The sequence below is a fragment of the Hemitrygon akajei genome, chromosome 8 (assembly GCF_048418815.1).
Source record: "Hemitrygon akajei chromosome 8, sHemAka1.3, whole genome shotgun sequence".
NCBI lineage: Eukaryota > Metazoa > Chordata > Chondrichthyes > Myliobatiformes > Dasyatidae > Hemitrygon > Hemitrygon akajei.
This window is the reverse complement of record NC_133131.1, coordinates 15,689,211-15,705,557: the sequence shown is the minus strand read 5'-3', so window position 1 is coordinate 15,705,557 and position 16,347 is coordinate 15,689,211. Positions and strand designations below refer to the sequence as shown.

The 16,347-nt window shown below is 44.7% G+C and overlaps 1 protein-coding gene across 11 annotated transcripts in view; it reads right to left on the bottom strand.

Annotated features, from left to right (window-relative positions):
- The window catches only part of LOC140731666 (rap1 GTPase-activating protein 2-like), a 492,373-nt gene that overhangs the window by 4,308 nt on the left and 471,718 nt on the right, over nucleotides 1-16,347 (bottom strand). For all 11 annotated transcript variants that reach the window (XM_073053304.1, XM_073053305.1, XM_073053306.1 and 8 more), the window contains 5 exons: nucleotides 12,252-12,349; nucleotides 5,472-5,585; nucleotides 4,273-4,396; nucleotides 1,790-1,895; nucleotides 642-718 (listed from right to left, as the gene is read on the bottom strand). In XM_073053304.1, the coding sequence (XP_072909405.1) occupies nucleotides 642-718; nucleotides 1,790-1,895; nucleotides 4,273-4,396; nucleotides 5,472-5,585; nucleotides 12,252-12,349 (519 nt within the window). The remainder of the gene's footprint in view (nucleotides 1-641; nucleotides 719-1,789; nucleotides 1,896-4,272; nucleotides 4,397-5,471; nucleotides 5,586-12,251; nucleotides 12,350-16,347) is intronic.

Below are 16,347 nucleotides of genomic sequence, written 5' to 3'. Positions count from 1 at the left end.
TGGATTTCTTGTACAGACTAGCACCTTTCAATTGGCCATCTACCACTTCACCAACACCAACCTGATCCTCCCTCCTACTCCCAACCCATCTCCAAACAGCCAACTGGGGACCGAGGCTGTGACAGACACCATCTAGTTCAGGAGCTAAGTTGGAGCCTCCCCACCCTGTATAATTCAGCCGCAGAATTGATAGCGTACTCCCGACCGTACGCTATCCCGCTTTCAAAGGTCCTTGTTGAAGCCTTTGAAGGAAGCTAATCGATTAAGTTGATCCTCCAGCAGGGTGGCACGGTAGCACAGCGCTTTACTGTGCAGGCGACCCGGGTTCAATTCCTGCCACTGCCCGTAAGGAGTTTGTATGTTCTCGCGTGGGTTTCCTCCAGGTGCTCCAGTTTCCTCCCACAGTCCAAGGACGTACCATTCGGCCCATTAGCTCTATGCTAGAAAAATCCCAAATTTTCTCCTTTTCTCTGATGATTCTCATCAACCCGTAATGATAAGAAAATTAAATTACTGGGGATCTCTGACGTTGTGTCAGTGAGATGGCATCACAGAACTAAAAGAGAAATTGTCATCACAACCTCACCAGGTTACTGTTCAATCTAGACCAAGCAAGCTGGAGGAAAGTGTGCCATACTCACTGGGTTTGAGCTCTGGTGAAGTTTCTCAAATCGGAATTTCAAAGTAGTTCTTGGAGAGGTTTTACACTTCATTGTGTCTGCAAAGGAAAGAAAAGGAAGTCGAATAAAATATAGATAGTCCACTGTTCAGTAATGTGATGGTTACTTTGTGACCACAAGAGTGAGTTTGGGAGGTGGGGGGAGGGTCTTTTGTGATTATCCTCCTCTTTATCCTCCAGGGCCTTCCCAGCATCTACAAGGCAGCAGTCAGAAATATTTCCATTTCTTTGGATGAGTTAGTGCCAACAATTCCTAAGAGCACCCAGGACAGAACAACCCATGTTTTCAGTAAGGGATTCTGCAGATACTGGAAATACAGAACAGCACACAAAGTGCTGGAGGAACACAGCAGGTCAGGCAGCCTCTATGGAGCAGAATTAACAGCTGACGTTTCAGGCCAAGACCCTTCATCAGGTCGATCATCGACCTTAAGACATAGGAGTAAAATTAGGCCATTTGACCCATTGAGTCTGCTCAGCTATTCCATCACAGCTGATTTATTATCCCTCTCAACCCCATTCTCTTGCCTTCTCCCATAATCTTGGACACCCTTACTAATCAAGAACCTATCAACTTCCATCTTAAATATATCCAATGACTCCACAGCCATCTATGGCAACAAATTCCGCAGATTTATCAGTCTCTGGCTGAAGAAATTTCTCTGCATCTCTGTTCTAAAATGATGTCCCTCTATTCTGAGGCCTTTGGTCCTAAACTTCCCCACGATAGGAAACATCCTCCCCACTTCCACCCTATCTATGCCTTTCAATATTCAAGAGGTTTCAATGAGATTCAACCTCATTCTGCTAAACTCCAGTGAGTACAGGCCCAGAGCCATCAAACACTCCTCAGTAGAGGAGATGCCTGATTAGTCTTTCGGCCATTTCTGGAAAACTTTCTTTCATTAAGATTTCTATTCACTGGTGAATTTGTTCCTCCAGCTCCTCCATGAAGAGCGTTTGCTCTTATGTCTTAGGAGCAGAATTAGGCAGCGTCTTCCGGTTCTTCACAACTTCACATCTTTACATTTGGCCTTCTGTTTACCCCACCCATGTGCTGAACAATGTACGGCCATTGTGTCTGAGAGCGTGCGGGATTAGAGTACCAACCTGTGGGGCTCTTGCATGAGCTGACGTGGCTCGAGCCACCCTGGATTTCACTGCTATAGACAAAGACGTCCTGTCGGAAAGGAGATGCCGTCGATGGCTGGCTGCTCTGTAAGGACAGGGGATCTGTTAGGACTCAGGCAACAAAAACGTATTCATGCCACAGCTATATAAAACTTTGGTTAGGCCGCACTTGGAGTACTGCATGCAGTTCTGGTCTCCTATCTGTAGGAAGCATGTGGAGGCTTTGGAAAGCGGACAGAGGAGGTTTACCAGGATGCCGCCTGGATTAGAGGGTTTGTAAAGAGTTGTGGACACAGATCAGCACATCACAAAAACCGACCTCCCCTCCATGAACTCTATCGACACTTCTCACTTCCTTTAGTAAATCAGCTACAATCAAAGACCATCCCATCCCATCATTTTCTCTTCTCTCTGTGCCTCCTCCACCCATTCCCAATGGAGAAGTCACCAGAGTAAAATGGTTGGGGGGAGGGGAGCGAAAGAGGATAGCTAGAAGGTGACAGATGAAGCCAGGTGGGTGGGATAGGTAAAGGGCTGGAGAGGGAGGAATGTGATAGGAGAGGAGAGTGGACCATAGGAGAATCTGTATCATCAAAGAAGATACAAAAGCCTGAAAGCAAGGACAGATTCCATCTTGCTTTCACAAGTCTACTGAATGGACATCTTGCCCCACAATTTACCTCCTCATTGCCTTGCACTTTATTGTGTACCTGGAGTGCATGTTCCCTTAACTGGAGCACTAGATTCTGCATTCTGTTATTGCCTTTACCGAGTACTAGCTGACGTACTGACGTTATGAAATGGTCTGTATGGGTGGCATGCTTTGGTACACGTGACAACAATAAACCAATTTACCAGCTATGATCTCCAAGGGGAGGGTGAACAAACTAGGGTTGTGATCTCTGGAGTTTCAGAGAGACCTGATAGAAATTTATACAATTATGAGTGGGATAGATAGTCAAACCTTTCTCCTGTATCAATGGCAAACACTAGAGGGTGCACATGTATGATGAGAAAGGGTGCAGGGGGTTTAAGGGAAGAGTGCGGTAAGGAGCAGTAGGTGCCTCAAACAGACTGCCGGGGGTGATGGGGGAAGCAGATTCCAGAGTGACATTTAAGGGACTTTTAGAAAGGAATGTGAATGTGCCAAGAATGGAGAGGTATGGATCATGTACAGGCAGAAGAGATTTAATTTAATTTGATGCACATCTAGTGGACTGCTGGATGCTACCCCTTCACACTTTTAAATGGTAGTATAATTAATTTTTCAGTGAATCCAATGAGCTTAAACAGAGCAAGGAACATACAAAAATGTATGTTGCTGACCTCTCGTGCTCCCAGCCCTGACTCACAGTCTGGATCCTGGCTCCAGATACACTGCAGATTCCCAGCTCATACTCGGGGCAGTGAGTGACCCACAGGCCAAGCCAGGATTTCTGAATTACTGGATGTCAAATCATCAAATTTTAAATGTGACAGCAGTTAAGCATTAAAGGTCATTGGCTGGAGTCTACTATCAACGCAGGGCTTGTTGGTGTCCAGGACAAAGAATCATTGCAGAACTATCCACTCTGCAAACTGCCTTTTCCATAAGCTCCCCTCTCGAAAATGCTACTAAAACAATTTAAAAAAAACTTCACACCATCTGAAATGTTTCGTCCGCCAGACAGTAAATCTGATCAACTGTTCTAGCTAGCCCCCACTCACACCCCTCTTTCTATTAACTTCATCACCGCTCTGCACTCTAGACACTTTAAATCAGAACCATTGGCACGTGTCATGAAATGTGTTGTTATACAGCAGCCCATAATAATAAAAACTTTGTGTGCATATATATCTATATAAATAAAGTTAAATTAAAAAATAAATAGTGCAAAAAGGGAAAAAAGTAATGAGATAATGTTCATAGATTCAATATCCATTTAGAGGTCTGATGGGGGAGAGGATGAAGCTGTTCCTGAATCATTGAGTGTGTGTCTTCAGGCCCCTGTACCTCCAGCATTATAAAAATCCCTTTGTATTAGTACATGCTGGTATATATTTACTTAAGCACATTTTATTCTATATTTGCTCTTTAATTCTTAACTGTGGTGGCTTTTTAAAATTTTAATTTATATACAATTCTTAATTTTTACATAACCTTTATTGTTGTTTTTGCTGTGTCACACCCTGACCAACACCTCGCAGCAAATTCCTGGTACATGTAAATGCAAATGCCGCCCAGAAAGTAGATCCTTGGTGCTCTGTTCCTTTTAGAAGCGCATCTATGCTACAGGAGCACTGAGAACATTGGCATGAACCAACAGTACCTCCATCAGTCCTTCTACCGAATCCTGCCGGTATTAGTAGGGGTGAGTGAGTTCCTAATAACTTGACCGAGCTCTCTGGCCCCGGTGCTTTGCAGTTGAGTGCGGCCATGGTAAAGGACCCCTGCACCCGCGGCTGAGGCTGGCGGTACTCACCATGTTGGCCTCGTATTCCTCTATCGTTTCACTCTCGCCCGCCGTGCTGCTGAAGCTGCTTGTACTGGAGGACGAGCGGGAGATGTTGCCCTTGCCATTCTCCCTGAGTTTGATGAAGGGCCTGCTAAAGGAGGAGATGACATGGTGTGAGAGAGCGGGGGTGGGGGGGGAGATGCGCGAGAACCGAACACTGCATGGGAGCGTGGCGGATCACCACAAGGGGAGTTAAGGGTTAAACCTGAGAGTGGGAAGGAGTGAGGAGAGATGGAAAAGAGAGAAAGAAAGGAAATGAGAGGGACTAAGCTACGTTAATACTGTCCAACTTGAACAGTGAATTACCCTGTGGTTCTCTCCCAACTGCCCAGGAGGCACAACATGAGTGATGTGTACTGGATGGTCAACAACTCTCAGGCTCAACATCATCTAGAATGAATCAGGTTGCTCGGGGGCACCACCATCCACAGTGCCCCCTCACACAGTAGAACTGATATTCATCGTCACTGGCTCTGGCTCAAGGTCCTCACTTAGGACCTCGAGGGAGCTCCTTCGCCAGAAGAAGAGCGGTGATTCTGATTCGAGATCGCAGCACATCGCTTCCTTCTCTAGGGCAACAAGTGATAATTAACAAACACAGATTGAAAGTTCACGGCCCAATACCGGTGGTCCTGATGGTTGGGGAAGAAAGTGATTGAAAGCAGCTTAGTGGAAACATGTCATGAGCAAATTCTAGACCACACACCCTGAATCAACATATGTCATTAAGATGCACTGCAATAAAACACCAAAGTTCCTAAGTTAGCACCTCCCAGACTCTTGATCACTACCATCTAGAAGGACGAGAACAGCAGATACCTGGGAACACCGCATACTTGGAAATCCAAGTCATTCACCATCCTGACTTGGAGGCACATCGCCATTCCTTCATTGTTGCTGGGTCAAAATCATGTTATTCCCTCCCTAACAGCGCTGAGGGTGTATCTACACCTCAAGAACTGCTGCGGTTCAAAAAGGCAGCTCATCACCACCTTCTCAAGGGCAACTAGGGATGGGCAATAAATGCTGGCATAGCTGGCAACACCCACATCCCTATATGAATAAATAAAAAATAAAGCAAGAAAGACAGGGTAGAATGTCTTACTAAGAATAAAGAGAGAGACATGAGACATGTGTTGTGTAACGGCAGTAACCGATGAACATACCTGTCTTTGTTGGGGCCCATTTCGGGTGAGCTGGGGTTGGAGGACGTTTCCCATTTGATGTCCGGTGAGATCTGGCCACTCTCTGGAGCCTTCGACAAACTCGACATGCTTTCACTGCCACAGAAGAGTTAAAAGCAAAGTCAGTATTGCCGAAAGAGAACGGTGTGATCTCCCATTGATTGAAGCCAAGGCCTAAAGCTGTGGGGAACTGCAAGGAATCCCGGGGCTTGGCCCTGTTTCTACCTTGAGGCATCAACATTTCACTGTCCCTTGATCTCTGTGAGCACTCCTTTGACTTTAGCTGGCAACCAGCCTCTGGAAGGATGTGCTAGGAAGGTAGGAGCAGATGGAGTCTGAAAGAAAAGCAGATCCCATGGATGAAACCTGACCCAGTTCATCATGCTAACCAGCCTCCGCTCTACTGACTCCGTCTACATTTCCCGCTGCCTCGGGAAGCAGCCACTATCATCAAGATATTCCAGTATTTTCCCCATTTATTTTTATTTTTAGATTTCTGGCAGTTGTCTTTTTTTTATATAAAACCAGTTTTATAGGTTTTCTTTGGATGGGCTTTCAGCTATTGAAAGACTGGAGTTTGGTTGTGGGTCGGGCTGCGTTGTACTCGCTCAATATTTTATCGGTTAGTCTGAGGAGGTGTGAGAGGGTTGACTCAAGTACAATTGGTTCATTGTAAACTCACAGAGGCAGTCTCTATAATCTCTAACTATGGATTCAGGATTCCAAGTGCATTTATTACCAAAGAATGCATAAATTATACAACCTTGAGATATGTCTGCTTAGAGACAGCCACAAAGCAAGAAACCCAAAAAAACCCAATTAAAAAGAATAAAGACCAGCACCCAATGTGCAGAGAAAGAGAGAAAAAAAAACACAGGGAAAACGTGCAAAATATAGAAGCAAGCAACAACATTCTGAACCAGATTGAGTCCCTGGATCTGAATCCGCCGAGCAGCCTGGAGTAGGCCCGAGCCTCAGTCTCAGTTCATCATGTTAGCGGGGCAAATCAATGCAAAGCTCGCAGGCACAAAGCATGGTAGTCGAGGCAGTCTCACAGCCTCAGCAACGTGGAGAGAGGAGTGAACGTCACAGGAGACTGAACGAAACTGGCCCGACTCTCACCTCCAGTCCCAACACCCTGTCTATCTGGGCCGGCATTTATATTGTCCAAACAATGGATTGGGCCTCTGCTGTAGCTGGTCCTGCCACAGCATAGCTCTTAAAATAGTACTTGAGGGATTCTGAGGTCACTAACATGTGTTGTTGCTTTACTTTTCTATGACTCTATATGTCGATGGAAGTTTAAATGGTTCTGTATGTAACAGATGGGCCGTAGGACCTGTTTCTGTGCTGTACTTTTCCATAACTCTTTGTCCAAAGGCCTCCACCACAGAAGTCTGATGAGGGAAGGGATTTTGGAGCAACACTTGGCAAATTGGTTTCTCAATGTCGGACGTACTTGGGTACAGTGAGAAAATTTGTTTTGCGTGCCGTTTCAGACAGAACATTTTGTCACATCAGTGCAGTGAGGTCATACGAAGGAAAAACAAAAACAGAATGCATAATAAAGTGTTGCAGCTACAAAGGAAGTGCAATGCAGATAGACAAATAAGATGCAAAGACCATGACAAGGTAGAGTGAGGAATCAAGAGTTCATCTTTGTCATACAAGCGGTCCATTCAATACTTCTTAGCAGCAGGTTAGGAGCTGTCTTTGATCCTGGTGGTGTGGCTTCTCAAGCCTTCTCAATGGGGGGGGGGGGGGAGGAGAGAATGACCCAAGTGGGAGGGCTTTTGATTGTCAATGGTGGGAAGGTTGGTTTGCCCGATGGATTGGGCTACAGTCACAACTTTCTGCAGTTCCTTACAATCTTGGGCAGAGCAGTTGAGGCTTAGGGCTTTAAGGAGGTAATTCCAGATGTTAAGGCTTTAGTAGATGATAGAACAGCCATCACCAATGGACCAGTCAGATTCAGGGATGCTCAAGAGGCCAGGACGAGAAGAGTGCAGATAAGACCAGGGCCTGCAAGGCCAGAGGAGCAACTCCAGGGATTTGTAAATAAGGGTGAGAATTTTAAAATGGACCAACGTAACAGTTGGTGAATCTGCCAGGCAGGACCATCTGCTCATCTCAATTAAACAGTCTGCTGCCCTAATCAGTTATTTATATTCAGAATGATTAGACATCCAGTCTGATTAAGGCATACTTGTTACACAGACCAGTTAGTGGTAATGATCCATTACTGAAAACAAATGGAAGATCATAAACATAAACTGCCAAAAGCACAGCCCTAATCCAGACATGATAGCTGCCTTTAAAAAGTGTTTAGTCCAGTAGGGTTGAAAATCCCACAGAATTGTATGGGATTCTCCAAGTAGTACAGAGGAAACTCCTAGATCCTGTCAGAAAGTAAATGTACTCTTCGGTCACTTTACTAGATACATCTATACAGCTGCTCATTAATGCAAATATCTAATCAGCCAATCACGTGGCAGCAACTCTATGCATAAAAGCATGCAGACATGGTCAAGAGGTTCAATTGTTGTTCAGACCAAACATCAGAATGGGGATGAAGTGTGATCCAAGTGACTGTGGAATGATTGCTGGTGCCAGACGGGGTGGTTTCACCATCTCAGAAACAGCTGATCTCCTGGGATTTTCTCACACACACAGTAGTCTCCGGAGTTGACAAAGAATGGTGCGAGAAACAAAAAGAAACATCCAGTGAGTAGCAGTTCTGTGGGCAAAGTTGTCTTATTAATGAGAGAGGTTGGAGGAGATTGGACAGTCTGGTTCACGCTGACAGGAAGATGAGAGTAACTCAAATAACCACATGTTACAACAGTGGTGCGCAGGAGAGCATCTCTGAACACTGGATAAGCCAAACCTTGAAGTGATTGGGCTACATCAGCGGAAGACCATGGACATACTCAGTGGCTTCTTTATTGGGTGCAGGGGGAACCTAATAAATAGGCCACCGACCGTAGATCAACGTATTCATCTAAATGGGAGGGTTCAATTTCCCTTTGATTGATGGAAAGAAATAAAAGAGGAAGAGAAGATAAAATGCTTAGTAGACTGTTGAACCGATCTTCGTCAATGTCTCTGGGCTTGTACTTGCTGGAGTTTAGAAGAATGAAAAGGGATTTCATTGAAACTTATCAAATATTGAATGGCTAGATAGAGTGGATGTGGAGAGGATGTTTCCATTTGTGGGAAGTCGAGGACCAGAGGGCACAGCCTCAGAATACAAGGTCGTCCCTTTAGAATGAAGATGCGGAAGAATTTCTTTAGCCAGAGGGTGGTGAATGTTTGGAATTCATTGCCATAGATGGCTGAGGAGACCAAGTCACTGGGAAAATTTAAAGCAGAGGTTGATAGGGTCTTGATTAGTAAGGATGTCAAAGGTTACAGACAGAGTGGGGTTAAGAGAGATAATAAATCAGCCATGATGGAATGGTGGAGTGGATAATGGGCTGAATGGAGGAACTCTGCAGGTCAGGCAGCATCTATAGACAGGAATAAAGAGCTGATGCTTTGGGCAGAGTCCTGATGAAAAGTCTCGGCCTGAAACACCGGTTCTTTATTCCTTTCCACAGATGATGCCTGACCTGCTGAATCTGTGCGTATTTATCCAATCAGAAGAAAAACTTTCTCCTCATAATTCCATTGAGATATTTCCAAAATTAATTTAATGCCCTGATTTACTTTCCTCTCTGTAGGACCTGATTCCTGAAGAGTCTGATACAATCTTCGGAATTTGCGATGCTCTAACAATGAATGGACTCTTTAAAGACAGTCACAGTGTGGGTTATTTCTGGTGACTGATGTTCGTGACCTGTCATTTGCTTTCAACAAATGATGGTTGCCACAAACTGGGCTGTTTAACAAACCTTAATCAGGCTGGATGTCTAATCAATCAGAATATAAATAACTCTTTACTGGAGCTGACTGTTTAATTGGGATCAGCAGATGGATCCGTCTGGCGGGTTCACCTCACAGGATGTCATCTCCTTTCGGGCAAATCGCTAGAGTTGTTATCACAAGACCTCTCATCCCTTCTCGCCTAAATCACATCTCCATTAGATCCAGAACTGATATATAAAGTTAGTGGAAATAAAACATTACTTCTTTACTGCCCTCATGAGTATCAGCACAGCACCATCTAGAACAGGAGTTCCGTATCTGGGGTCCATGGACCTTTCGGTTAATGGTAGGGGTCCACGGCATAAAGAAGGTTGGGACCCCCTGATCTAGAAGATGGTCTCCCATTCCCCAAAAGTCCACTACAACCCTGTAAGTCGTGGATCTTGGACTTGGGAGTCCGCTCACAACACATCGCAGTCCTTCACGTACCAGAACATAAAATAGAGAGGAGCGGACGGTTTGAACTTGGATCTGAAATCAGCAATTTTTGAGAGAGCAGGGATTCTGTAAATGCTGGAAATCTTGAGCAGCTCTCCTCCCCCTATTTATTTTGGCTTCTATCCCCTTACTTTTCAATTCTGATAAAGAGTCTAAACTGTATTGCATGCAGTTCTGGTCTTCTTACTTGAGGATAGATATGCTGGCTTTGGAAGCAGTGCTGAGGAGGTTCACCAGGCTGATTCTGTTGATAGGAGTGGTTAGCTTATGATGAGATTGAGTTGCTCGGGACTATATTCACTGGAATTCTGAACAATGAGACGGTATCTTATAGAAGTATATAAAATTATGAAAGGGATAGACAAGGTAGAATCAGGAAAACTGTTTCCACTGGTAAATGAGACTAGAACTAGGGGACACAGCCTCAAGATTCATAAGAATAGATTTAGAATGGAGATAAGGAGAAACTGTTTTTCCCAGAGAGTACTGAATCTGTGGAATTCTTTTCCCAGGGAAACAGCAGAGGTTTCTTCATTAAGTATATTTAAGACACAGTTAGATTGATTTTTGTATAGCAGGGGAATGAAGGGTTATGTGGAAAAGGCCGGTTGGTGGAGCTGAGTCCATGGCCAGATCAGCCACGTACTTATTGAATGGTGAAGCAGGCTCAACGAGCCATATGTCCTACTCCTGCACCGATTTCTTATGCTCTCTCTCTCTCTCTACCTCGATAGATGCTGTTGGAGGATGGAGCCAAAGTTCTGTGTCTGTGATTTGTGGATTGGACACTTTTAATTTTGTGTTTTATAATCTGTGTTTTTGCTCATTCTTTCATGTTGCCATATGCGCAGTGTTTCGTGTGTGTGTGTGTGTGTGTGTGTGTGTGTGTGTGTGTGTGTGTGTGTGTGTGTGTGTGTGTGTGTGTGTGTGTGTCTGTGTCTGTGTGTGTCTGTGTCTGTGCGTGTGTCTGTGCGTGTGTGTTTGTGTGCGTGCGTCTGTGTGTGTACGTCGTGTGTGTGTGTGTGTGTGTGTGTGTGTCTGTGCGTGTGTGTTTGTGTGCGTGCGTCTGTGTGTGTACGTCGTGTGTGTGTGTGTGGTGATGTTCTTGTTTTCATTAGTGCAGTGTTTTTTGTGTGTGTGTGGGGGTGCTGATGATTTTGTTGCTATTTGCGCAGTGTTTTTTGTGCGTGGGGGAGTTGCTGCATTTCCTTGCAATGGTTCCATGGTGTTTCCTTGTTTTGTGGCTATCTGTAGAAGACGAATCTCAGGGCTTGATAATAAATGTACTTAGAACTTTGTTCTTATGTCACACCCAAAGCAATGACTGCTTATGGCCCTCCACAGATGCTGCCTGAACAGCTGAGCTCCCCCAACACTTAGTGAGCATTATTCATAGTTTTTGACCTGTCCACAACATGGCAACCAAGGGGTGCATTTAACATCAATCCTACTTGTGATGATCAGGGAAGGGGAGTGCACTAGTGAGAAAAGAGCAAGTGCGTCTGCTGGCACTCAGCAGGTAATTCCCTTGTCTCCAAGTCTCGGCTTGTGGATTCAAATCCTGCTCCGGGAATTTACGCACAGAAAGCAGTTCAGTGCATCACTGAGAGGGTGTCGTGCCATTGTGTGGTCTAGCTGATAAGACTTTCAACTGAAGCCCTGATCTGCTCTCCCAGGTAGCACAGCAACCCCATGGCACTCTTTCCAAGAATATTAGTGATATTACCCCCGGTGTTTTGCCCAATACTATAAGGAAGTGGCCACTAAGCGTATGTTTGTGGCTTTCTGCTGCTGCAGCCCATCCATTTCAAGGTTCAACGTGTTGTGCACCCAGAGATGCTCTTCTGCACACAAATTTAGAATGCATGGTTATTTGATTCACTGTCGCCTTCCTGTCAGCTTGAACCAATCTGGCCATTTTCCTCTAATCTCTCTCCTTAACATGGCATTTTCACCCACAGAACTGCCACTTACTGGATGTTTTTAGTTCTTCCCCCCCGAGAATCAGGTTTAATATCACCGGCATAAATCACGAAATTAGGGACTGGTGTGCGTGAAAATACCAGGAGATCAGCGGTTTCTGATATACTGAAATATCTGACCTACTGAATGTCGGTAACCCATTTGGCACCAACAATCATTCAGGAGGTTAGTCAAAGTCACTGAGGTCACGTTTCTTTCCCCATTCTGATGTTTGGTCTGAACAACAACTGAACCTCTTGACCATGTCAGCATGCTCTTATGCACTGAGTTGCTGACACATGATTGGATAATTAGATATTTGTGTTAACAACCAGGGGTGCTGGTGTGCTGGACAAAGTGGCCACCTAGTGCATAGTGGAGTAGATGGAAGGAAGTGAGTGGGGGGGCTAAAGAGGTTCCCGAGCCGGCACTCACCAGCGTGGCCTGCTGTCCAACTGGCCATCTGAGCTTCCATGGGTTCGGGGAAAGAGGGCCGACCTCCTTTTCACTGGACTTTTCAGGAGTTTTACTTGCTGCCGAGGAAAATGAGAAACTTGTTACAGACGTAGTGAGGAAAAGGTAGATTTTTGAAAGGTTGTCATGATGGATCTTTGCAGTAAACTCACCAGAAGTCCACCAGCTGCAAAGAGATCCCGCCACGAGCCATGCCTTTTACCTTTTGCACAGACCGTCCCGAATCCCTGGTCTGTTCATCTCTCCCCACCTACCCCTCCTCGAACGCTGGCACCTCCCCCCGCAACTGCAGGAGGTGCTTACACCTCAGCATCATCCAGGACCTGAGCTGCCCCTCCAGTTGAGGCAGAGATTCACGAGCCCCTCCTCCAACCTTGACCGCTGCACTCAGTGATGACGTGGCCTCCTCCACGTCGACAAAGCCCAGTGCAGACTGATGACAGCACTCACACTCTGTCTGCAGTGGGCATTAGGGTTAATTGTCACGTTTCAGCTTCCCTTCACCATTCCCACACTGACCTGTTGGCCCTTGGCCTTCTCCACTGCCTGGGTGTAACACAACGCAAACTACAGGATCAATGCCTCATATAACCCAATGGAATGAACACTGAGTTTTCCCCAATTACAGATAACCCTAGCCTCCGGTATTATCATACCCCACTGCCTCCCCTTCAAATCCACCTCCAGTCCTCCGGTTTTTGTCCCTTCCCATTAGGGAATGAATTAGTGTGTACTATCTTTTATTTTTGTTGTTGTTTAACTTTCCCTTTGTTGCAGGGGAAAAATAGTGAGGGCTAGTAACGAGTAAATAGGGATGTAGTAACAGGGAACCACAGTCGTAGCCTAGAGGTAGAGACATGGAATGCAGCAGTGATGATGTATAAAGTGCAGGAATTTTGTTAATTATGTTATAGAGTGCACAGTTTCGTCAATTATGTTATACCATGCATCCATTTCTATAATAGAAAATTGGATTTACTGTTAGACCTGTGGACAATTATTTTACTCTGTAATCAGGACCTTGTCTGTTACTGATTGAGTCTTCCTGTAGTCACCATTCTGTTATCAAAATGTAGTTTTACTGGTAATCTCATCAACTGAGAATGCAAAAGCCAAACCAAGTTTATGCTCAGGTAGATCAGCTCTGACAGGTCTCCTGGTGCAAACCAGTTTTTAATAAATCACCTGCTGTTTCAAACACCAACTCCTATACCTTTGCTTATGCATAATGCTTATATAATCACCTGTAAGTGTGTAATAGTTCAGTGAATTCTCAGTAATGGTAGTATAGCTGATTCTATATTTTTCTAAAGCTTCTCTGCAGCTTGTGTCACACCACCAAACCTAGCTATTCATAGGTTACTTCTTATCAATAGAATAAGCTTTTCCTCTGTAGTCTGAACTAGTTTATAATACTAGACTACCACAACTTTGCCCTTTTTTCCTCCCCGTTCGTTCTTCTTTGTTGTAACACTTACTAAATTGGTCATTACCACCAAATCTTATGCCTCATTCTTGACTTCCAAAGAAATGTCTGGATCAAAAATCATCAGATCCAACACTTTCCATACAATCCCCCCTCCCCCCCCCCAAAATCACCCAATTTCCGAGGTCCTTCCCCTCCTAATTCCAATCTCACTATTCACACACTTCACCCACTGTCTCCCCTTGGATTCAGCTGACTTTTAGAAATTCTACTGCCTCTATCCTAATCCAAGTGAAGGGTTTCAAACCCAAAATGTCTACTGTACATTTCTCCTCCACGGATGCTGCTCGACCTGCTGAGTGTCTCCAGCAGATTGTTTCATGGCCCAGGTGTCAAGGTAGTTGCTACATTCTTGTAGCTCCTGACCACAGATCATCCACAATAAGGGTTAAACCACCTACTGGATCGAGCAGCATCTGCCGTTGGCAGACTGGGGTAGCACAGTAGCACGGCATTAGTACAATTGCTTTATAATGCCAGTGATCACCAATCACCGTTTGGCTCCCAATGCTGTCTGTTAAACATTTGTATGTTCTCCTCATGACCATGTGGGTTTCCTCTAGGTGCTCTGGTTTCCTCCCACATTCCACAGGCACATGGGTTAGTAAGGATTAGTAAGTTGTGGGCATGCTATGTTGGCATTGGAAGCAATGAGACACTTGTGGGCTGCTCAGTCCAACCCTCAGTGATTTGATCCGATGCAGACAATGTATTTCACTGAATGTTACAATGTACATGTAACTAATAATGCTAATCTTATTTTATCCACTGGATATATGGGGAGTACAAAAAAGCCTTGAGCCCAGACTATTATTACAGCAAGAGCTAATCCTGAACTTCTTGGAATTGCATGTTAGGGTGATTTTGGGGTTAGCACTTATAGCAAATAACTTCAGCAACGGACTTTAGCCACCAATCTTAAAATATGAATATAGACTGTAGATTAACTTTAAAATGCAGCTCTGAACAATAGGTTCCTAAAAGCTGTGAATCACAGTTAATGGGGAGACCAGACGATACTGATTAAAATGCATTTAGATGTCTGGTGTGGGTGCAAAGCGGGAGGTGTGACGTTTTTGTGTGTAATTCAAAGGAAGCAAATATGTGTAAATATGGAAGTGTCCTTTAATCTTTAGGACATAAAATATTGTGTCATGTTGGGCCAAGTAGACCTCTTCCTTGGAAAGGGTCTCTGTAGGATGCCTGCAGTGCTGTGTCTCATTTTGCCGAATAAAGAGACCACTTCAGATCTACTCTACTTCTCTCCGGTGACTTTGTTCACACGACAACGTTGGACACGCAGTCTGACTAGCCTGCAGTAGAGATTGCTTGCCAACACTGTCAATCCATTCTTGAGCCAACCCATGGTTGTTTACAGAACAATCTCCAAGTCACTGATATCTGTCATGATGAAACACCAAATATTGATCAAGAACGGAAAAAGTACACTATAACACTTTACACAGCATTCTGGCCTGGATCATGCTGAGGTTGGCTGGCATGGGCCAACCCAAGCTCTTATACCATATTTCTTTATGATATTGAAAGAGGCTATTCAGCCCATTGAGTCCATGTCAGCTCTCAGAGGAATTCATTCTCCTACATTTTCCCATTTTATCCCCAGAATCTTTCAGTGCATCATGGCCGATCCTTTACCTTACGATCATATTCCCACTCACTGCCATATCTTAAGATGCCTTTTGTGTATCAAAATCTACCTAATTCCTTCTCAAATATATTCAATAACCTGTTCTGTGATAGAGAATTCCACAAGTTCAATAACTTCTGCATGCAGAAATTTCACCTCACCTCAGTCCTGAATAGTTTACTCTGTATCCTAAGATCGTGCAATCTCGTTCAAGGTGCTTCAGCCTTGGGAAACACTCTCTCTACCTGCACCCAGTCTGAAGTTTGTGTGTTTTACTGAGATCCCTGCCCCCTCTTCTTTTCTGAATACTAGTGAACACAGGCCTAGTTAATTCAGTCTCTCCTCCCGCAATCACAGGAAAACTTCTGCTGCACTCTCTTTATAACAAGTACACCCCTTCATACATATGGAGACCATAACTTCACACAATACTGTGGACGTGGTCTCACTACATCATTGTACAAGACTCCCCAATGGTGGGCAGGATCTCACTAATGTCAGATGAGGAGGCTGGAATTTGCCTCGACTAAACCACATAACAACATTATCACTTTCTCTGCACATCTAGAACAAAGAACAGTACAGCACAGTATAGGCCTCTCAGCCCATGGTGTTACGCCATATACCTATCTAAGAGTCTCTTCAATGTCCCACATATTTCTGTCTCTACCACACCCCAGGCAGTGCATTCTATGCATCGACCACTCTCTGTGCAAGAAACCCCTACCTCTGACATTCCCCCTACTCTTCCCTCCAATCACTTAAAATTATGCCCCTTTGTATTAGTCATTTCCGCCCTGGGAAAAAGTCTCTGGCTGTTCACTCAGTCTATGCCTCTTATCATCTTGTACACGCCTATCAAGTTACATCTCCTCCTCCTTCACTCCAAAGAGAAAAGCCCTAGCTCGCTCAACCTCTCCTCA